This window comes from Vitis riparia, chromosome 6, assembly GCF_004353265.1.
Source record: "Vitis riparia cultivar Riparia Gloire de Montpellier isolate 1030 chromosome 6, EGFV_Vit.rip_1.0, whole genome shotgun sequence".
NCBI lineage: Eukaryota > Viridiplantae > Streptophyta > Magnoliopsida > Vitales > Vitaceae > Vitis > Vitis riparia.
The window spans coordinates 21,352,522-21,376,193 of NC_048436.1; the positions used below are offsets into that span (position 1 = coordinate 21,352,522).

Here is a 23,672-nt window from a genome sequence, read left to right on the forward strand (position 1 = left end):
TTCAAGCTTCTTACACAATTTACCAATAATTTCCATCAGTTCTTCGGAAAACTCATCCACTTCACCCTCCAAAGTCCGCCACTTTATTTTGGCAATTTCTTCCTGCAACTTTGGCGGCTCAAAGTCAGCCCTCTTCTTCCTGATTTCAAGAGATAAATTCAAGGTCAGTCCTCTGATGTAGATAGAAAGAATGAGTCCCTGAGAAAGATTAGGAAGCTTTTATTACCTTTGTGCCAAGCTCGGTGGGCTGGATTGCTTGAGATTGTCTCTGATGTAGATCAAAACAATGAGTACCTGAGAAAAATTAGGAAGCTTTTATTAATTATTACCGTTGTGCCAAGGTCGGCGGGCGGAATTTCTTGAGCTTGCCTCTGATGTAGACCGAAACAATGAGTCCCTGAAAAAGATCAGGAAGCTTTTATAACCGTTGTGCCAATGTCGGCAGGCCGGTACAATCCCGCCAAAAAATTTTAAAATAATAAAAATTTGTGTATTAATGTTTGAAAATAAAAGAGAAAAAGGAAACCTGCCTCCCTAAAATAGAATTTTAAAAATAAATAAATAATTATAATTAAATCTTATTAAAAAAAATGTCATATTATTATTTTTTATGATTCACATAACAATCTTAAAGGTAAAATTAAGATCAAAATAAATAACATCTATTTCACTCATATTTGTCTTTTTTTTTCTGTTTTTTTCTATTAGTATTTTTTTTCTTTTTAAAATATTGATATATTCAATAATTTAAATAATTTTTTTATAGTTTTGCATTTAATACTTATTAAATAATTATTTTAATAGTGAATTCTCTTCTATTTTAATTTTGTTGTGAGATTTTTAAAGTTTCTAAAAATTCAAGATTTAATTTAATAATTCACTTATTTGACTATATTAAATTATAGTCTATGTTTATGAAATTTAATTTAATTTGTTTGTAATTCATTTTAATAAAATAATATGACAGAAAACTTATACTCACTCCATCAAAAAAGTCATTTATATTAAAGATTCGTTTAATAGTCCTTTTAGAAAATATTTTTAACAATTTTAATACTTGAAATTTTTTGTCGTTCTAATATTAAAAATAGTAGAAACATTTCTCAAAATTACTATCAAACATATTATAAATGATGATGCAATAGTGATATCAGCTTATCACATATAATTCTTAAATTAAATTGTTTATCACTCTCAAATTCTCATTTAATTATTTTTCTACAAGTTATAATGAAATTATTATTAAAATAATAAAATAAAAATAAAAACTTAGCACTTTTTTACTACAAAGAAATTTGAAAGTTCTCTTATGAACTTTCTCACTATTTTTTAAAAATTATTTCGAAAACTAATTTTAATTTTTTTTTTTCCCCGTAAATTTGATACACAAATATATATATTTCTTTCATTTTATAAATGTTCTTGAAATTATTTAATTTATTGAATGCAATTTCTTAATATATCATCCAAAATCCCTAAGGTGTGATGAAGAGAGACACCCAACCCCTTGGGCAATTTTCCAAGAATAAGAGTCTCTCTAGTTGTACTTATAAAAAATACTTGTATAAATAAAAAAAAATAAAAAAATAAAAACAGTTTTGAAAAAAATCAAGTATTTGATAAAATTTTAAAAACCTAAATTTTTCTTAGAAAAGTACTTGAAGGGTGATCCTCCTAAAACTATTTTTTGAAAAAATAATGACTCAAAATAATTCGAATAAAAATATTATCAAATACACTCTAGATCAAGAAAAGGAACAAGTATTGTTACAATTTCATTCTTCATTCCCATACTAAATAGGAAAAATGGAATTTCATAATTTATCTCTATAAAAGAAACAAAAGGATTGCGAACAAACCATGTAAAGCTTACAGAAAATATAATCCCCTTGTAGCAAATTATTTATTAAATAAATAAAAAACCCTTCACCGAAAGGAAAACTACTCTTCGAGAAATGCTCATCCATCATCTTCTTTGCCTCCCTTGTTCCTTTCCTTCATATTTCATAAACCTACATAAATGAAATGTTTTGTCTCTAATTAGAAATACAGGAGCAAAAGGATACAAGAGAAGGAAAATGGTCACACTTGTGCATGCACATCATGCATATCCGACGATACTCGTTTTATCATTCGTCTGACCCTATTTGTGTCCCGCTTTTGCCTTCCTTGCCACCTTCATATCAAATCATACAAAACACAGAATGTGATTATCTTGAAGACAAAGAGGAAAAAAAGACTTCAAGCAGTGCTTTAAGTCTCCATGAAAATGTATGGCTATATGTTTTCTCTAAGGATCCAGTCTTCATATTGTTCTCAAGTTGTATGCAAAGATCTGATGAAACAAAAAATGATACTGTAATGGAAGGAGTCTATTATCATTGAGAAATTTGCAACTTCAAATGCTATGGAAGACAAATGGAGCTTGTCGTTTATTGATAATACAGAAACACACATTAAGTCACTGTTATTTATCGTATTTTAAAGGTGTAGAGAGGCTTAAAATCTACATTCACTTGGACTCACTCAGTAAGCATGAAAGTAAAGGGGGGGCTCTTTTGCTTGTTGTCCTGCTCATGAATTTCTATTTTCTTGGACTTGATTCTCGGTTGTCTGGGTTTCCGTTGTTTCAATTCCTTCCCTGACAGAGATCATACAATTATCAGAACTCAAATAAATTCAAGAATTAAATAGGACACAAGGCAACCAGCTTTTTCAGGAGATAAGTAAAATGGAAAGTAAAGAAGTTCAAGTGATGATAAGTACTCGAATAAATGGAGTTCTAGGCTATTGTATTGAAATTTTTAATAGAGTATAAAATCGTTTCATGAAAAAGAGAAGTATAAAATTGGAGGTCGAGCATGAGATTTTTCACATCCCCTTTTCTATATATATGGAAGGACCAAGAAATTACTTTGATCTTGTACAAACTGTATGCAATAACAAGGATATGGCCTGAACTCGCATCTCATTTCGGGTTTCAACAGGATGTTTGCAATTTCATTGAAACAAGGAAATGCTAAATGAGACATTAGCAAACAAAACAGGCTCAAAACATTGTGAATATTTATATATATTGAATTCTATGGTACCAGAAATAGGTAAGGCATACTTATTCCTCTCAACTGCAAAGGAAGTATGGGCTGTGCAGCGGTTCAAACTTATTCTAATGTTGGTGATTCTTCCCAATATTTTAGTCAAAAATATGTTTGGGGATTCCAAACAGCAGGATTCAATTCTTCAGAGGCAGTTTACTACAACAAACTTCGAAGTTTGTGGCAGGAATTGTATCACTACCAGCACTTCAGGATGGAATCTGTGATTGACAATATCAAGCTTGCTAAGATTGTCGACCAAGAGCGAAATTGTTATTTCTGGCTGGTTTAAATCCAGAGTTAGACCAGATCAGGGGACAGTTTATAGGACAAAAATCACTTCTATCTCTACGAGATGATTATGCCTGAGTCCCTGGTGAAGAAATAAGAAAGTTACGCTCAATTCTCCATTAATAAACGAAGGATCAACCCTTAAAACAGTGTTGGATGGTGCATACAAGGCTGAACAAAAGGCAGGAATGGATAAGGGCTCTCTTGGCTGTGATTAATGTAAGAAACCAAGGCATACCAAAAAGAAATGTAGGACACTTCATGGAAAACCTCACTCTGGACAGAAATGAACAAGAATACAGAGAGGAATAAGGCTCTTTCAAAGAGCTGTGGTAGACGTGAATAAAGAGTTTGGTCCAGAGGAGTAATCAGTGAATGCATTAAATCATGAGAAGCCTTTTTTCTCTAAGGAACAGCAAGGCCTTCAAAAGCATCCACTTCTTGTGTCATTGCTCAATCAGAAAACATTCAATCCATTTTTTAAACTTCTAAAGTATCCTTGATTGGCCCATGGTTCATTAATTCTGGAGCAATTGATCGCATGATTAATGAATACACCTCTTTTCTCTCCTATAGTCCTTGTTCGAAAAAAAAAAGGTTCAGGTTTCAGATGGTTCTTTTTACTTCTGTTAGTGGTAGAGGAGAAATTTTTGTCTCTCCTTCCTTAACTCTCTTCAGTTGTATAAGGTAAACACTAATGACAAGTTGCAATTGAGAAGACCCTACAAAGCCCTCTGTCCTCAATGGTGCATTCTTTGCAAAGGAAATGGAGAGTCGATTGACCACCTTTTTCTTCATTGTCCCGTTACCATTGGACTTTGGCACAGGTTGTTCAATCTAGTAGGTTTGATTTGGGTCCCTCCAAGGAGCCTTGAGGACATGTTGGTTATTTCTTTTAAAGGTTTGGGGAACTCATTAAGAGGCAAGACACTTTGGCAAATTGCTTGCCTTACTTTGATTTGGATGGTGTGGCAAGAAAGAAACAATAGGATCTTTGAGGATAAAGGGAGAACGGAAGAGATGGTTTGGGATTTGATCCGGTTTTATTCTTCTCTATGGGCTTCTTGTACTGAAGCTTTTAGAGGAGTTCCCCTAAGCATTCTACAACTCAATTGGATTGGGGTTTGCATTTCAAGAGTTTGAAGATTGATGGGGTTTCTTTTGTTTTTAGAGTTCTATTGTTGGGTGTTTTTCCTTGGTATTTGTGTAGGAAGGACCTCTCATCCGTCCCTTGGTTTTTTTCTCTTTCTATTGTCTCTTTTTTCTCTCCTGTATTTGTTCTTTTATTAATATAATCTTCTTCGTTTCTGATCAAAAAAAAAAATTTGTTGTTGTTTTTTTTTTCTTGATAGGTAAAGAAAAGTCGTATAAAAAGAAAAGAGGTAACACCAAAACAGTGCCCTCAGAGTATACAAGAAGTATACAAAAGAAGCCAAAATGCTCAAACCAAAGGGAGATGGATAGAAACAAAAAACCTCACCTGCCCTTACTTAGAGCCTAACCAATCAATGAAGCTTACAAGCGAAAAAGGGCTCAAATCTACAAACAACCTAACCCAAGACCACAGGTTACATACAAAAGAATTTTTCAATCTTTGGAGCAAAAGCTCCTCGTTGCGAAATGCTAACAAATTCATTTCCTTCCAAACTGTCCAAAATATACATAAGGGGCCGCTTATCAAGCCTTTTTATGAGCTTTACCTACTAACAACCCATGCCACCCAAGAAGAGTTTCCTTCACTGAACAAGAAAGAATCCAAGACACACCAAAAAGGGAGAAAAGAAGATTCCAAACAACCTGAGTCTTTGCACAGTGAAGAAGAAGGTGATCAACTGTCTCTACTTCTAAGAGGCAAAGAAAACACCTATTTGCCAAGAAGTGTCCCCTCCTTTGAAGTTGGTCCAGAGTTAAGACTTTCCCCCAGGAAGTCTCCCAAGCAAAGAAAGTCACCTTAGGAGGCACGCTTGATCTCCAAACACTACTACTAGGGAACAAAGTAGAATTTTCGGGCTCCAAGATAGAATAAAGAGATTTGACCGAAAAGGTCCCACACCTCGAAACTGTCCAAATCACTATATCTTCCACATCATCTCCACACCACTTGTCCATCCAGAATCTCACTTTCTGCCCATTATCCACTTGGTAGGCCAACCTGCCACTCAAATAATTCTACTCCTTCCTAATAGCTTTCCATAATCCCACACCATATCTCTCACTCACCTTGCAGGAGCGCCACCTCCCATCCTCTTCACCATACTTTTGACTAATGACTTGCTTCCAAAGGGCCTCTCTTTCATTGGCATACTGTCAATTCCACTTGTTTAAGAGAGTTATATTCATCAGAGAGAGATTTCTCACACCCAAACCACCTTTCCTTTTCTCCAAGTGAACCATGATCCACCTAACAAGGTGCGGCTTCTGCACAAGAGCTCCACCACCCCAGAGAAATTCTAGTGATTTGTTGTTTATCATCAAACTAATCAAATCCTTGAATTTTTTTTATTACTTTCTTTCCAAAATCCCTGTGTTTTTCAAGACCTTGTTACAGAAGGAAATTGGCAATGCTGAAGAGAAAGAGGGATTGTATCTCCTTGAACCAAAAGAAAGACAACGTCCTTGGGAGTTATTTAGTGGAGACAAAAAGAAGTAGGATAAAGAAATATGGTTGCAACACCATAGACATGGTCATCCTAATTTCTTATCTCAAAAACTTTTGTATTCCATTTTTTGTTTAAATGTTGATATTTCTAAAACTTAGATGTGAAGTTTGTGAGTTATCAAAAAGTCATCATGTATTTTTTCCTTCTAGAAATAATAAATCGGAAATTCCTTTTTATTTGATTCATAACAATGTCCAGTCCTCAAGAAGTCTCTATTTATGTGGTTTCAAGTGTTTTATTTCTCTTATTGATGATTGCACTTGGGTTACCTAGATTTATTTGATGAAAGAAAATTTTGAAAGTGTATCCATTAAAAAGTTTTCAAAATATGATAAAAAACAATTCAATGCAAACATCAAGGTGTTTTCAATCTACTAATGGATGAAAATGAAAATACATTGGTCATGTTTTTGGGTTATACTTTCAAGATAATGGTATTATTCATCAAAATTCGCATATTGACACACCACAACAAAATGGTGTAACCAAAAGAAAAAATAAGCATCTTCTTGAAGTTGCCTATACCCTAATGTTTTCTACGAACATTTCTAAACACTTCTAAGGAGATGCAGTTCTTACAACTGCCTATCTCATTAATTGTATGCTTTCAGAGATTCTTTCATCTAAAACTCCTATTGATACCCTAAAAGGGTTCTTTCCTAGCACACATCTTTATGGGTTTGTTCCTCTTCGTGTCTTCAGTTGTGTGGTCTATGCAGGTTCCTAGAAAAGATCAGTCCAAACTTGATCCTAAAGCTATATAATACCTCTTTTTAGGTTATTATCCAACAAAAAAAAGGGCTACAAGTGTTTTCACCCTCCCACTCAAAGGAAATTTGTGTCTATGGATGTTATATTTTAGGATGACCAAGCACACTATTAACAATTTGACCTTTAAGGGGAGAAATATTAGGAAGATCATTCATGCCTATGCCTATAGTTGTTGGAGAGACTGGAAATTCTATGAGTGAGATCAACATTAAGGAAAAAGGTAGACAACTCATAAGAAATAATGTTGCTAACATTGCTAATGTGGAGCTAGCCACACTCATTCCATCAAGAGAAGTTAAGTGAGGAGAGGACTCAAAATTTAGTGTTTATTCAAGGAGAAAACAATCTCACAAGTCAAAAACATCTTTTGCGGACAAGACTCTCTCTCTCTCTCTCCCTTTCTCTTTCTCATGGTCCATTTGCTAACCCAAAGCTAGGTACAAGTTACAACTCAAAACTCATTTCCTACTTCACATACTCTCTCTTTCTCTCTTTCTCATGGTTGATTTGCTAACTTGAAGCTAGGTACAACTCAAAACTCATTTCCTACTTCACATACTAATGATCTTGATTTTCCAATTAGTATCCATAAGGAAATTTAAACTTGCATCAAATATCTCATTTCAAAGCCAAGGGGATCACATTCTCTTTGTCCATGCATCTGAAAACAAAATCATGACACTTATAGTTATGTGGATGGTATAATAGTTACTAGTGATGACAATGAAGAAAGGGAGAGATTAAAAGGCATGTTGGTAAAAGAGTTTGAAATCAAAAACCTAGGAAAGTAAAGATATTTCCTTGGAATCCAAGTTGCAAGATTAGCCAAGGGAATTTTCTTCTCTCAAAGAAAGTATGTCCTAGACTTGTTGAATGAAACTAGGATACTTGGTTGTAAACTAGTTGACACTCCCATGGTTCAAAATTGTAGGCTCAAACAAGAAAAAGAAGAACCAGTTAATAAAGAAAGATATCAAAATCTATTGGGTAAACTTATTTATCTGTCTCATACATGACCAGAAATAGCATATGCTATTAGTGAGGTTAGCCAATTTATGCACTTACCACAAGAATGTCAATTGGAAGTTGTGCAAAGAATATTAAGATATTTAAAGTCCACACCTAGTTATGGTTTAATGTTTTGCAATAATGATCATTTAAAATTTGAGGTCGATATAGATGCATATTAAGCGGTTTCTATGATAGATCAACAATCAACCACCGGATACTACACCTTTATTGGAGGCAATTTGGTGACATGAAGGAGTAAAAAAAAAAAAGAATTTGTGGTAGTTAGGTCAAGTGCAGAAGCAAAGTTTCGAACTCTAGCCCAAGGTATATGTGAACTCCTATAGTTAAAAAATTATAATCAAAGAATTGCATATCAATGTGGAGCGGCCTTTGAGATTGTATTGTGACAATAATGCAGCCATTAGCATGACTTAAAATAAAGTACATCATGATCAAATTAGGCATGTGAAGATAGATGAACACTTCACCAAGGAAAAGATTACCATTGGTCAAATTTGCATAACGTTAGTACCTTCTAAGGGGCAACTTGCAGACATATTAACTAAAGGTGTTAATAATGCTATATTCAAAAGTATCTTATGCAAACTAGTAGTTGTGAATATCTATGTACCAGCTTGAGTGGAAGTGTCAGGATTTGTTGTTTTTCCTGTTTTGAGTAGTTAGATAGGTCCACTAATTACTGATTTGTAAGAGTTAAAAGATGAGATAATTTTGTAATCTTTGATATGTACTGATTTATAAGGATAGGTGCTTATTTTTAAGGTGTGATAGAGGTATAGTTCATTTTTCTTTTTTTTTTCTTTTTTTTGTAAATGCCTATATATATATATCGTACATTTTTTGGCATTGAATATAACCAAAAAAAAAAGTGAAAAATTATTCTCAAATTCTTACAGTCATAATATTGGTTCTTATGACATGAGCTTAAGTTTTGTGATGATCCAGAAACAATTTTACCTTAAGAAAGTTAAATCACATCAAGCCATGTAAATGGTAAACTAAATTAATAAGTTTGAGATGAGTTATTTCATGAAAATAAAATAAAAATTCTATGCTTCTAACTTTCATTCCAAACAGCTAGAGTGATTTTCTATTTCCCTAAAAAAAATGCTCATAACATTTATACAATCGAATTTTTCTAACTTTAGCAAGCAACAAAGCTCTCCCCTCCCCTCTTCAACAAAGCTATTTTTTTATGTTAATTTTTATTATGTGATTTAGCCAAGCAATCAGATTCTAAATAACATACAAGAGAAAAAGGTAATGCATACTCTATAAGAAATTAAGATGTGGACCTAATTAATATGAAATTTCAATATAGGAATTTTAGCTAGTTAATAAAAATCCCAATGATAATGTGTATAAAAGAAATAAAGTGCTTATCTTATAAAACATAATAAAAAAAACATTAATTGAAAATAATATGTAATTTACATTGTGTAGAAGATGTTGCAGGTAGTGCAAGAACCACAATTCTCTCACTTGGAGCTGCATGATTTTCATGTCTGTTATTTCACCAAACAGGAGAAGTTAATTAGGAGAGAAAACCTTGTTCAAGGGAATTGAATTTTATATCCAAAAGTAAGGAACTAGCTTAGCTTTGCACAATTTACTCGATATATTGAGAATTTAAGTTCACGTCTATATATTAAAGTGAACATAAATTTTGCATATAGGTTATGCATTGAAAAGGAAAAGATATAGATGAATAATGCATATGTATTAATGGCGTACTAAAGGCATGCTAGTGACATGCTAATCACAAATGAAGAAGCCATAAAAGTAAATCAATAGAATGATGATAAGAGAAATGAAAGGACAAGAAATAAGTATACCTTTGGCAAGTAGTACTTGAAGTTGAATAATACTCCTCATTGTTTCCAAATTTCTCTATTGAAAACTAAATCAAGCATGGGGTTAAATGAGATACTATTAATCTTTACTACTTGAATTAAACTAGGTGGATGTTTATTAAGCTTAAACAAAAGCTCTTAGATCATAAGAGATAATGATGGCATAGATCAATGAAGAAAGTTCTCAAATTGCAATAAATTAAAATCCCTAAAAGGTAAAAAGAAAGAGAGGGTGTGGAAATAAAATAGTTATAAAGATTTATCACCTTGTTTGGATGCATTAACTCGAGATGAGGTTTCTTCTTCCTTGTACATAAATCAAATGATCTTTTGGATGGATTCCATGACCATCCAAGGCGGCAATTTTCTTCTTCTACTCGAAAATTGCCACCAAAATGAGAAAATTGTTGTGAAAGCTTATGCTCAACAATTGGAAATGGAGGTAAAGAAAGAGGATGATGTTGATTGCAAAACTTCATTTTTTATGGAAAAAATGAGTAGAAAGGAAAAGGTATCAACGGATATTAAGGAAGGAATGCTTATGGAGAGGGATTTATGAGAGAGATTATTGCCCTCTATTTATGTGTGAGTACCAATGTGGTTTTAAACAAAGCTAACTAGGGTTTCTTATTATGAGCCCATTATATCGCCCACACGTGCGATATCTAAGCTTTTTAGTCAGCTAACACGCGCACAAAGTAACCATAGTAGACAACACTATAACTAACTTAAAAGCAAGATATGCTATCATCATCACTCTCACCACTCTGTCACCTTTTTGAAGGTCACATTGCCCTAATATATTGCCCACGCGGGCGATATCTAAGCTTTTTAGTCAGCTAACACGCCTCATAGCTATTCTTTTAAAATGTTAATCAATAGCTCAAACTTAAATATTATACTTCAATTGAAAGTTAAGCTTCAAAGTAAAGTAGGTTTAATGAGTTATTGGTCATTAAGTAAAATAAATTTGAAAATGTAAAATATAACACTAAAAATTAACTAAGGAAGAAAAAGAGAAGAAGAGAAGTAAATAAATAAACAAGTACATTAAGAAGATAAAATATAAATGATAACTAAGTCATAAAGTTCTCATTTTTCGGCCATAAATTACAAAGGATGAGTCAGCCCTCACACAAATTGCACAGATTTAGCACTGGTAGTAAATTTAAGATGCTAAAATTTGTAAGACACTTGTCATATATGTTATTTATACATCTAACCATGACACATAAAATCTGCAAGATCCTTGCTATATATGTTATCCACACATCTAACCTTAACAATTGTTAAGCCACCAAGTAACTCAAACGCTTAAACTATTAGATAATAGACCATCAATGTTTTATCATGTGATAAACCCCCCACATTCCTAATATGCACAAAAAAAAGAACAAAACAAAACAAAAAACCACCAAAGCATACACCACCACATGCACGACCCCTAACTCAAATGTGAAAAGGCAAACATCCCTCCTTCCACCTCATACACCTGTTCACATGCAATCCCCTACTTCTCCAATTCCTCCCTACCCCTAAAAATGTGACCCCTAAACCTAGCCCACACCTTCAAGTACAGCCCAGAAGTCATTCATGGGAGGGCAAACTATGAAAACAAACATGATGTTCAAACCCCAGACCTTTTGAAAAATGAAGCTCTTATACCATGTTAAGAACTTAAGCTATTAGTTAACAGTCAAATAACAAATATCTAGGCAACAATTAAAAGAAAAAACACTTTGACAAAGAAGTACTTGGCAAGGAAACTGACATTCTAAAAACAAAGCATATAGTGCACATAAAGTAACCAAAAGGACAATGCCTTAACTATGAAAAACACATCATCAACTTTTGATGACCTTTTTATCCAGACAGATTTCATTCATGGAATGAAAACTTCTTATGAGATGATTGTTTTATAAAAATACATAAAACTCTCAAACAACATCACCATGAAACATGATTGGAAGGCTAAGATTGATTCAGAGATGTGTTCTTGTGGGGGGTGAGTGGTGCATTGTTGTTATACCTTAGACATATGCTCCTGTATTTCCAAGGTATCTCTAGCTTAAGTTCAACTGTCTAAGAGTGAGATAATTCCTTCAGAGGAGGTTGCAGATACAGAGGCTCTTGCAGTACTGATTTGAAGTAAAGTTAAGTAAGCTTCTATCTTCTTATCTGAAATTTCCATTGGGTGCTCCAGTTAAACCTATGCAGTGAGCAAACAGGTGGTTGAGTGATTTGAAAAAGTCTAGCGTCTTGCAAGAGGCAATATTTATCTAGGGAGTGGATTCACACTGGTTCATAGAACTCTTTTATGCTTGTCAGTTTTCAGATCCACTTTTGTGATGCTGACTTCGATTTGCCTAAAGTTGAAGAAGCTACAAAGAGGATTTTTGTAAGACAGAAGCAAGGAAAACTCTCATTTGGTTTAAAAGATCTTCAGTGTGTTCTACAAGAAAGTAGGAATTAGAAGCTTTACAGTTTTAATAAAGCATTACTAAATAAACGATTGTGGACGTAAAGAAGGAGATGGAGAAAGGTGGTGGCTGATACATTTAATAAGATGGAAGAGGGGGGGGTGTTCAAATGATAGGGGTGGTTCTCTGGCGCAGGTTTTGTGGGACCCTATCAGGAAGGATTACAATGTTTTTCAAAATTTCATTTTGCTTTTTGTGTACTATGGGCAGAGGATTTGGTTGTGTCTTGAAAATGTGACATGGAGAGGTGACCTTGAAGTCAAGGTTCTTGTCCTTTTATGCTTTAGTAGTTAACAGGAAAGTGTGGGTTGCAAGTGCCAGGAGTGCTGCCATGGTCATTGGAATCTGAGTTTTATAAGGCGGTCCCAGGATTGAGAACTAGAAGAGGCAGGGAGCTTTTTGACTTGCATTTACTCCAAGCATGTTAATGTGGAGACAATTGACTACTTAAGTCTGGAATCCAGCCTAGAAAGACTTCTCAAGTTATTCACACTGTGTGGTGCTCTCACCTTCATTCTTGTTAGGGTTTCCCATGTTTAGTGTGCAGGATTTCTGTGGGACATCCATTGTTGGTTTCTTTGTGCAAGAAACAATTTGGTAAAAATACTTACCTTAGACCAATTATGAAATAGAGGTTTTATTCTGGTGAACTGATGTTGCTTATACAAAAAGGTACAGAAGTTGGAAAATCGCATTTATTTTAGTGTTTTTGTTTTTCCCATTCATAATTTCCTGGCTTCTAGCTCAGTCTATTACGATTGCCTTGGTGTTCTTGGGGAGGCAGTTTTGTGGGAAGAAGGAAGTAAGTCTGGAGGATGGCTCCCTTGTGTACTTGGCGTTTATCAAAGGAGACGAATCAGAGTAATTTTGGAAGGGCAGAGCTCTCTAAGCTTAAAGATGTCATCCTAAACTCTTAGTTCATGTGGTTTATTTTGAAAGGGAGAATATCTGTTGTTTGATTTTGTAGATAGGGTGTAATGGATGTTGTTTGTTGTTTGCATTTTTCTTTTTCCTTCTTAAGCCAACCTAATAAGATTGTTCACCGTGTATGAAATCTTGTCCAACAGGAAATATGCTTCTGTAAGAGATAAAACAAGAGTTTTTGGGTTCATTATGATTTGCAAGATGAACATATTCTGAAGTTGAGAGCGTGTTCAAAAGAAAACTTATGATTATATTGTATTTTTTCACATTTTCTAGGGCTTCAATTAGAATTTCCCTGCTGCAAGAGTAAACATGATCCACATGCAAAATCTGGGTATGAAATGCTAGGGTTGCATATGAAGTAGTCCTGTCAAGCCTGAGGAAATTACTAAGCTTAAACCATTTTGCACTTTGAGCCACTTGTAGTAGTAGTCCTAAGGGAAACTGGTCAGACTCTTATTGCAGCACTGATTTGCTAAAAACTAAAGGTAGACAAAGGTTCATTAATGTAGCTGAGGTTGTTGGCTTTTCAGTTTGAAAGGCAATAGATCAGGTGATGATAAAAACAAAAGAAAACAACAAATGGTTAGTCAATGCTGAACCCAGAAACATTGCCATTTGTGGAAAAAAGGGATGGGGATGACACCTCAAAAGAATATGTGAGATGAAAGAGAGGAGAGGAGAGAAAGAAAGAACATATCATTTTAGTTGTAAAGGTTCAATTCTATCTAAAAAGAAAGCAAGAATTACCAAGTACAGTAGCATTATTTTTGTTTGGAAGAAGTAACTCGGACACCTCGCTTTTTATCAGATTCAGTCCCATTTCAGAAATGAAAGAACTGAATTTCTCATATGAGGCCACACGCAAAAGAAAAACAAAAGCAGAATGCTGCAAATGGTTCATGTAAATATTTCATCAACTTGCATCTTTTTCCATAAAATACAACTAAATAAAACTACAGACATATATACAGGAAAAATGAAGCTGGGAAAAGAACATCACTTAAAGACTAGCATCATCAACCTCAAACCCCATTTTTGGCTTTAACTACCTAAACAGATTGATACCAATACTAAATCTGATTATCTTGTTATACAATCCATTAAACACACTTCTCCTCCTAAATCTGCCATGGAAACAAGGCCTTGCAAAAAGAATAAATAAAATCTGAGCAAGTGAAACAAAAACGAAGCTGGAAAAAATATCTGTATAGAACCCCTTCTCTACCTATCCAACATAAAAAGTAAAGACTACAAAAATGTAGAAAGAGAACAGTATGTCTCGTTCTAGATGAGATCCCTAAACAAGTGACATCGAGGTTACTTATTCTGGGTAGGATTTGGGGCACTCGAGGGTGCTTTCCTTAAACTTGCCTCCACAGTTTTCTTAGATTCTTCTGTTCCTCCATTTAACTTGTTCAGATGTGCAGAGAGTGGAGTAATAGAAGCCAGCAATCTTCTTGATTGACTTCTTTCCCTTGGATGAGTATATCTTTCATGGTGGAGTGATAGTGCAGAACACATGAGAAAATGAATGACAAACAATGCAAAGAGAGTAACTAAAGCTCCATGACTGGTTTTCATGGCAATGTGTAGTTGGGAGGCCAAAAAAGAGAGATTTAAAAGATGAAAGCCTCAAGCTGATTCACAGGAAGACTTCTTTTCAAGGAGGATTGCAATGCATGCTTGTTACCAAAGTTTGTGCTCAAGCCTGAGAAAATATATGCAATATATAGATGTAATTTGAGAAAACTAAATTTTCTAAGAAGCCTGTTTGGAGCTTAAAATAATCTTTTATCATAAGTGGTATAAAGCACTTTGGTTTCACCTAGTGTTAGTATTATGGATAACTGACCGGGAGGCTGTAGTGTTTCCAGACTGACAACTCAGGTTAAACAGGATAGATCAAAGCAGGTTTAAAGTAACAGGAGCAAGAAACTGTTACGCATAAACTCATCTTAAAAACTAACAAAGTTTATATTTTGAATTTGGTTACGGCAAAACATCAAAGCTATTGATACAAAATGAGACTGGAGTAGGTAAGTTATGGCTCATAATGACTGTAAAAGTGCACTTTAAGGTCTCCATTTACACATAAGATGCTTGTCCAGGGTTACTGACAAGCCTAATTAGACCAGCTGTGGTCTCAGCTCCATTTTCCCCATAGATATTTTACTGATTCTTTTCTTTATTCTATAATAGGTGTGGACTTGGAAGGAGCTTATCATGTGATGCTGAGTTTATTATTATATTCCTCTGACTACTCTGCAATCCTTAAAGATTAAACAACATGGCTTATGGGATCGGTCACATGAGACTCAATCAGTCATCTTTCTTTTTGTTCTCCTTTGGGTTATTAAATCCCGAATTAGTTTAGTGCCTCAATTAAGTGTACTAGTACAGCTAAAATTAGCTGTGTAAGCCTGCTTTCCATGACAATTACCCATCATCTTGCAGGAAAATGTTTCACTTTCACCTTGCACCATTCACAATCCTCTCTACTTTTAAACTGGATTCCAATAAGTACTTTTCACCTTGCTAGCTTCTATTAGTCTTCTACTGTGTATCTTCAGTTGGCTAGATGACTATTTGTACTAGGTGTGGACAATGAACAGGCATTTCAACTGCCATTTTAGCTGGCTTGTCAGCAAGGGTGAGACTTCTTCAGATTCAAATTTATACTTCAATGAGGTTTTTCCCTGGCAGCCGCTTGCTACTAAGGTCCAAAGATGGCTGAATATGGAACATGGATTTCATCAATCTGGGGATATTTTTAAAAGAAGTATCCACCTCCCCAAACCCCATCGTTAAAGAATATATAAAAGATAGCATGCTAAAAATAACGGGGTTTCCTTACTTATCAAAAAAAATAATGGGGTTTCCTCTATCTATTTGATAGAGAAGATGGTGGAAGTTCTTTATTGTTTATGTTAAGATCAGATCTCCATAAGTAGAAGAAAAGTCATCATAGAGGCTGAAGAAGAAAACAACACAATATTACAATGTCAGGTTAAGGGACTCTCCTTTGAATGAAGATTTTATCTTCATTAATCTTGGACTAAAAAATAAGGGCTATCCAAGATTCTCTGCTGAGGGGGAAAACATGGTTTATGGCATTGGGGTGAGGATGAAAGCATAATACGACTGCCGACCTCCAACTCATTCGAACGAAAATCAGATGGCGTTGACTGAGGGAAGCGTTGACATGATTTGAAGGTCCAATCTTTAGCCAGATGGTAGTGAAGCTATTAAAATGCCTCAACAGAGATACCATCAGTAATTTTGCAAGTAGGCTAGGTTTGTAGTTGAGGCTGCTAAATTAGACCTTTTCCTAAACCTGTTCATCTTGCTCCCTGTTTAAAACCTGAGGACTATGTGGGAATATAACTGGAGAAAAAAGAGAAAAACATGAAAGACTATTCCCTAAGTTTATGGTTAAAATTCTGTTCCTGGTAAAACTAGCGAACTTCCTTCTCACACAAACTCAACAACTTTTACTCCACTGCTCTTATTGCCAACTGAAAAAATGGAATCACAAAAAATGAATAAATTACAAAATTTAGGCTGTAAAACAATTACACAGTTTTTTGGCATACAATAGAAAAATATCATTCAGATTCCCCATTATCTGGCAATATTGGAGCATCCTCTTTCCAAATAAGGTCACTAAAACCAAACAATCTCGCAAAACAAGAAATCAACTGCTCATGGATCACTTCTTCAGTAGGAAGAACCAAATCTGTCTCCCTTCTTAGAGATGTAACTTCTTTATCAGCAATCCCACAGGGCACAATATGCTTAAAATAGTTTAGATCAGGATCAATGTTAAATGCCAACCCATGAGAGGTAATCCCAGATGAAATCCGAACCCCAATTGCACCAATTTTTCTCTCTCCAACCCAAACTCCTGTCTCACCTACTCCCCCAGCACGAGCCTTCACACCATATAGAGATGCCAATTCAATCATAGTTAACTCAAGTTTTTCAACATAATTCCTCGCACCAAGTCCAATATCTCTGAGAGAAATAATAGGATATAAGATGGCTTGATGTGGACCATGAAATGTAATGTCTCCTCCTCTTTGTGTGTAGTGCAGTTCAGCTCCTATAGTTTTAAGGTCAGACTCAGGGACTAGCAAATTGTGATCAGTGCGCCGTTTCCCAAGCGTATATGTAGGTGGATGTTGTAGTGATAAGACGGTATCTGAAATCTTATGAGTTTTTCTACGGGAGACAAGCTTATCCTGCAACTTAAGTGCATCCAAGTAATTGACAGTGCCCATCTTCCATACCTCAAGACTTCGAGGAACTCTCATTCCCTGTAAATCATGACATAAAAAATTAACTATCGTTTAACTTCAAGGAATTCTCATTTTCTGTTGATCATGACAAAAAAGTTAGTATTTTTTTATCAAATTGCATCATCTATACCTTAATTAAGCAAATATCCTATTTTTAGTGTTACCCTTTGGTGTTTCTCTCCTTGAATCCACTTTGTGAAATTACTTCTCTCTCAGGATCTCACATACTAGTGGTTAGGCTTATCAAGGACTAAATAGTAAATCTATTTTATTAATTAAGCCAAACAATGTGAAACTCATGTTCATGTCCCCACAGGCATAGTCAAGTTTAAAAAGAACAAAATAGTAAATTATTATTAAGCAAGCCCAAAAATGTGACTCATTTACATGTTCCCACAAGAGTGGTCAGGCTTATAAAGGATAAAATAGTAAATTACATATTACTCATGCAAACCAATACCTCATTCTTTCACATTGGCATCCACCTTTGTGACATGCTTTTGTTAATATTGTTAAATTTGCTGAGGAAAAAAAGTAAAATATATGGCACTAACTAAGTAAATACCTTATTTCCCCACTCCTTCATGTTTACTGTAGTGCAATTAGAGAGAGTATTTGGAGATCCATAGTATTATGTAATTGTAGTACCACGGTCCATTTATGTTGTCTCATCTCACCACAAGGTAATTAGCCAACTAAAATAAAGTTGGTAGTTTTTTTCATTTAAGGAGAACTAAAATATTAGCTTAACAGCCAAAAATTTCCCTAAAAAGGTAGCATTCTAAAATTCACATAATTATCTATCGACCATACTTCAGCACCCCTTCAATGAAGCATCTTAACAAAATCTTCTTTGGCAACATGTTTCCCTGATGATGGTTAAACCCACAAATTAAATGTAAATTAAAATATACTTGTTTGTTCAAAATGTTGTATCAAAAACTATAAAAGATGTTTTGTTGGAGAGGATTTGCCAAAGAGGCTTCATCAAAGAGAGTGGCAAGGAATGGTATAGTGGGGAAATCATCTCAATTTTGAGAGTTTTAGCTGTTAAGGGAAATTTGAGCTATTATAGGGAAATTCTTTGTTTTACTTAATGAAAGAGCTGACCCGTTTTTTTATTTTTCAGCCACCTACCTTGTGGTGAGATGGCATACTTGAATGAACAGTGTAGCATGTCTACATGATGATTTGATACTGTGCAGGCATGGAAAGGTTTCTCATGCAATCACCCCCTCTCCTTCAATTAAGTCTATACCATTAACTAAGCCAATTAATACCTTCTTTTTTTTTTCCTTTCCTCCTTTGGAATCCATACTCTATACTTTTAATTATTTAGCTTAATTCTGTACAATAATCCAATACATCATTTTCTCCCATCCATGTTCACTATGGGTGTCCATTCTCTAGTATCTTAATCACCTATGCAATTAAAAAAGTCTACTATTAATTAAAATAATGTCTCACTTCTCTCTGTAAAGTCTTTTTATAAAGCCTATATTATTAAGCCTATACTATTAGTTATTTATGCTACTATAAGGCTATGCTAATTAATACCTCATTTTTCCTCTTCATAATCTATTAATTATCTTTGCCTTTTTTGTTTATAGGAATTAATTATCTATACCATTAGAAACAATATTATTAATTAAATTGATATTATTGGTTAAATCAATACAACCTTCTCTCCCTCCGGCGTCTTCCTCCGATTCTCACATTCTATGCTGTTATGCAAGTCAAACATACTAGTTTGTGGACACCTAATTTTATCTTTCACAGGTGTCTACCCCTAATATGAGTAATTAAGTCAAGCCATAATCTCTTTCAAGGGTATCCACACTCAATACTACTAATTATCTAGTCAAAGGATTCATGGGCTATGCATGCGGGATGCAAACCATGGAATTTATTGTCTATCTTGGATTTCATTGAAGGCTTGGGTCATGGTTTGGTGAGCAGCCCCATTTTTTATTTCTTGGTCTTTTTTCTTCCTCACCCACGCACAACATGTACATACTGTCCTTGTCCTTGGGCTATGCCCCTGTTTTTGTTAGGTGTTTTTGAATATATTTCCTTTGCCTACTAAAAAAACATAGAATATTGTCACATTTAATTCCATTAAGGATAGAATCATTAATAGAGCCTATTATTTAGTAAGTTACTATTCTAATTTTTATTGTGGCATCATAATCAAGTGGAGTAGTGGTGGTTAATAATAATATGAAATTATGAACTATACTACTTTGTCCTTAATAAGCCTGCCCAACTCAATGAAAATATGGGAGAGGAGAGTAATTACACAAAATGGACATCTAGGAGATAAGACACTGGTGGGAGGAGATCAAGAGGAAACAATAGAATATCAAAGTATTGGTCCTTCTACCTTTCTTTGGTATCCATCAATTAGATTTGCAAAGTAATTCCAAAACCCTATGATCGCATGTATAGGGGCCAAACAGTCAAGCAACGAAATATAGGAACATCCAACATCTCTCAACCTCGCACTTTTAACACTTTCACCAAACCATGCTAAGACATTTTGTAGTTTTGTTCAGGAACACCCATCAAGTGTGATACCATCTCTTAGTTTACACAATTGTTCTATTATCACATGGTTCTCACTACAGATACAAGTTTTGAAGATTTCCAACAAAAACTAAGAAGACACAAAGGCAAACCTACACTTGTAACTTTTAGCAAACATTCGACTAGGTTATATGCCAAAATAGTTCAAATATAATAAACAGAAAATTTCAAATTCTAATAAATGTAAAATGCAAACAAGTTTGAACTACAACAACAAGTTTGTTCCACTCAACGTCTCAACCCAAGCCATCAACCTAAGCATTTCTTTTATTCTTTAGATCAGAAAGCATTAACTTGACATCAACTTAAGTAGGGCACGAGACCCTCAGAAAATGTGTAAGGAAACCAAACTCACTCCAAACTCGACCAATGTTACTACAACACAAATTCAATTTGACAAACCTAAGCTGAATCTAAGCTCAAAGAATTCAGCCCAAGTTGGGCACCTAGCATCGAGGTAAGAGTCTGCTGGGCCCTCTAGAAGGGGAGATTAAATGTTGGATTGGGCTTGCAATGACTGGTAACAAACTTGACCCACCCAGCTTAGGTTGACCTGTAAGCTAGCTTCATCGGCTTATGTTGCAGTTTTAACGAGAACAAAAGCAACCAAGCATTACATTAGGATTCTTTTGTTACCAAGGAAAGAATAATATGCCAAAGCAAAAAAATAAATAAATTGGAAAGCAGGAAAGTAATGGGGAAAAAACCTATTTCACAACTAATTATCGGTAGCTTGGTTGGGAACTATAAGTGGATAACTCCTTTTTAGACCATATGTACAAGGTGGACATTGATCAGGGAAGGGTGGATGCAATTGGATGGAAGCCAACTAAAGATCGAAGATTCTTAATTATCAATCTTCGAGGTTTTGATGGAGAAAGAAAAGAGTCTCTAAAGAAATAGTTGTAGGGCTCTCTAGCTTCTTTGAAGGCAGCATCCTTCTTTGCATATCAGCTTGGCAGAGGATTTTGAGCGCTGATCAGCTTGTGAAAGAGGTAGAGACCTCCATAATTGCTGTTGCAAATGAAGGAAAAAAAAAAGGACAATCACTTATGTTTTGGTGCATTCCGAAGTCCCAAGACCTTTGTTCAATGATTTTTAGGCTTTTCCTGGAGTCCTTTGGTTCTTCCAAGGATCATGCATGAAGTGTGATTGAACTAGCATGGAAAGTTTGATCATGAAGTGAAGGAGCAAGATGTAGAGTACAATTCCCTTTGTATGGCAGGATATTCAGAGAGCATAATGAAGCAAAATGTAACTTTTGAGAGGTGGAACAACTGTGTTGGACCTCGAAAGAGATTCTCTGTAATTATTATATGGAGCCAATCATATCTACTACCATTAGGAGAAACTCTTTTTCAGAATTCACTCATTATAGGGATTGTTCTTGGGTTGAAAGTGCAGTTTTTTCCTTCTTTCTTCTTTTTTTTTGGGTGTAACTCATATGGTCTGCACATATTCAGGTTGAACTCTCTTTAGTGTACTTTAGTATGGTTTCCTATTAAAACAAGGTTAACTGATCAGGTTGTGAAAGAATCAGTAATGAAGATGCTGAATCTAGGGGAATGAAGAGATACGATGGGTATTATTGGAACAGAACAAACAGCTTGAAAGCATCAACAGATGGAAATGCGATACGACAAGAGCTTTACCGTTGATTCTCCTTTTTATATTCTTCCTACTCTCCTTTTTTTTTCTTCCTTGTATTTGTCTTTCTTTGTTTTTTTTCTCAGTTCACATAGAGAAAAAGGTTAAAACACCATTTTTTATGGGTAAAATGAGATAATATATTAGGTTAAAACACACACCACCAAACTGCAACCCGGACACCACCCTAGCAAAAGCAGTGCTGTTTCCAATTCATGCACCACCCTCAGTTCTTGAAGGTGTAGGGAAATGTAAGACTATGTTTACCCAGCTTATCCTCAAAAAGGGAAGGCAAAAACCTAAGGTGGGTTCCCAAATTTATGCATGGGTTCCAACCTATCAAAAATCAAAAAAAAAAAATTTATGCATGGGTTCCAAATTTCTTTCTTTTTTTTTTCCCTTCTATGACACTTTCTTCGCGAACAAACAACAAGCGGAAACCTAAACCCAAAATGCGCACATTATATTCACATAAAACTCATAGAAACGTGTCATCAAACACCAAGTTAACACCCTCACATTGACCACGCAATCAAGAAATTGGCTTAGTATTTTTGTGATAATTTTAAAAGAAAAACGGGTGTTATGGAATCAAAGAGGAGAATCAAATTGAACAGGGCATGAGATGACATGCTTCAGATTCCATTTTCTTTTTCTTTTCCTCTACTGTCTTGGCAACCAAACGCTAAACAAAGATTAAAAAATATTAAACCAAAGTTTTGTGCATCAACATTCCAGAGAACTCATAGAGACATTTCATCAAACACCCTAAAAAAACACTCCTTTCAACTCCACCACATTGATCACACAACCCAAAACAGCTTATGTAGTGAATACCCCAAGTGGGTATTCGCATAATCAAAGAGAATGACCAAAGAAGAGAGATCATGAGTCCACAGATACATATCAATCATAGGCAACAATTCTAGCAGATAACCAAAATCACTAAAAAAAAAAGGTAGGGGGTTGAGCAAAAGTTTACCAGGAAAGGAAGGCCTCCAATTGCAAGATTCAGAGAGACAGAGGCCTTTGGGGCCTTCAAGAGAGACTCTGGTGAATTGCCGTACTTATATTCTGGTGAAAATGAAAAGTCCCCGTTATATCGGGTGTTCTCGAGGGCCTGTTTGGCAGATTGGTATAAAAATGAAAACATTTTCTAATTTATGTTCCTGTTTTTAAAATTAAAATGATAAATACTAAAATATTTTTTCTTTGAAATTACTGTTCTTGAAAGTTCTAAACATAATTATCTTTCATGTTTAACTTTCATTGTTGAAAATAAGAAAATTTGTGAAAAAAAAATAATAATAATTTTCATTTTCTTTTAACCACCGAGCTTGTTAATGTATAAAGTGGTTGTATTTTTTTCCAATATAATAAAATTATAATTTAACATCTTTTCTATAAAAAAAAATTCATCTTTAAAACGTATTTTCAAAAATAATTTATCAATATTATCAATTTTTTTAGAAAGAAAAATCAGTTTGGCTTCATTATTTCTTACAAAATCAATAAGATATATTTGAAAAATATTCTTAGAAACAATTTTTTAAACTAAATAAATTGTAACATAAATATATTTGGCAAGTTTTTTGTAGAAAATAATTTTTTTTAAATTTATTCTTTCCAGTTATTGAAGAATACTTTGAAAACTTTCCAAAATATTGTTTTAAGTATTATTTAAAATGCTCTAATAAGGAGGCCTTAAATTACCTTAGAAAATAATGGAACTGGGTGAAGGATTCCATCCATCCATCCTTGTCTTTGAACCATTCGTGGGTTCTCATGCTCTAACCAGGGGTCCCAAAAAAAATGTTCTCGAGTGATATTTTGTTCTTTTAGGACAAAAAAAAAACTATCATACATACAACCTGAGTTTTCCTCGGAGCAAATCCTGAAAACCAATCACAGATATTTCTCTGGAATCCATTATCATGTGAGCATTACAGAATTCAAAGGGGTTAGAATCTGAAATTCTTGAATTTCCCGGGTCAGATCGGAAATGATGATAAAAAGGGAAGAAGCCAAAGCC

General features: G+C 34.5%; 1 protein-coding gene across 3 annotated transcripts; it reads right to left on the reverse strand.

Annotated features, from left to right (window-relative positions):
• Window positions 1-1,751: 1,751 nt before the first annotated feature.
• Window positions 1,752-23,549, reverse strand: LOC117915965 (octanoyltransferase LIP2, mitochondrial). Of its 3 annotated transcripts, XM_034831741.1 has the most exons (7): window positions 23,354-23,549; window positions 22,623-22,760; window positions 9,685-9,749; window positions 9,284-9,354; window positions 2,527-2,641; window positions 2,089-2,176; window positions 1,752-2,012 (listed from the first exon to the last, which is right to left on the reverse strand). In XM_034831741.1, exons 1-7 carry the CDS (start codon window positions 23,504-23,506, stop codon window positions 1,998-2,000), a joined length of 645 nt encoding a protein of 214 aa, XP_034687632.1. In that variant the 5' UTR covers window positions 23,507-23,549; the 3' UTR covers window positions 1,752-1,997. The 3 variants fall into 3 exon arrangements, with proteins under 3 accessions (XP_034687632.1, XP_034687633.1, XP_034687631.1); XM_034831742.1 differs by lacking the exons at window positions 22,623-22,760; window positions 23,354-23,549 and adding an exon at window positions 9,969-16,716 and having other exon boundaries at window positions 1,765-2,012; XM_034831740.1 differs by lacking the exons at window positions 1,752-2,012; window positions 2,089-2,176; window positions 2,527-2,641; ... (1 more) ...; window positions 9,685-9,749; window positions 23,354-23,549 and adding an exon at window positions 14,284-17,425 and having other exon boundaries at window positions 22,623-22,727.
• Between the last annotated feature and the right edge of the window lie 123 nt (window positions 23,550-23,672).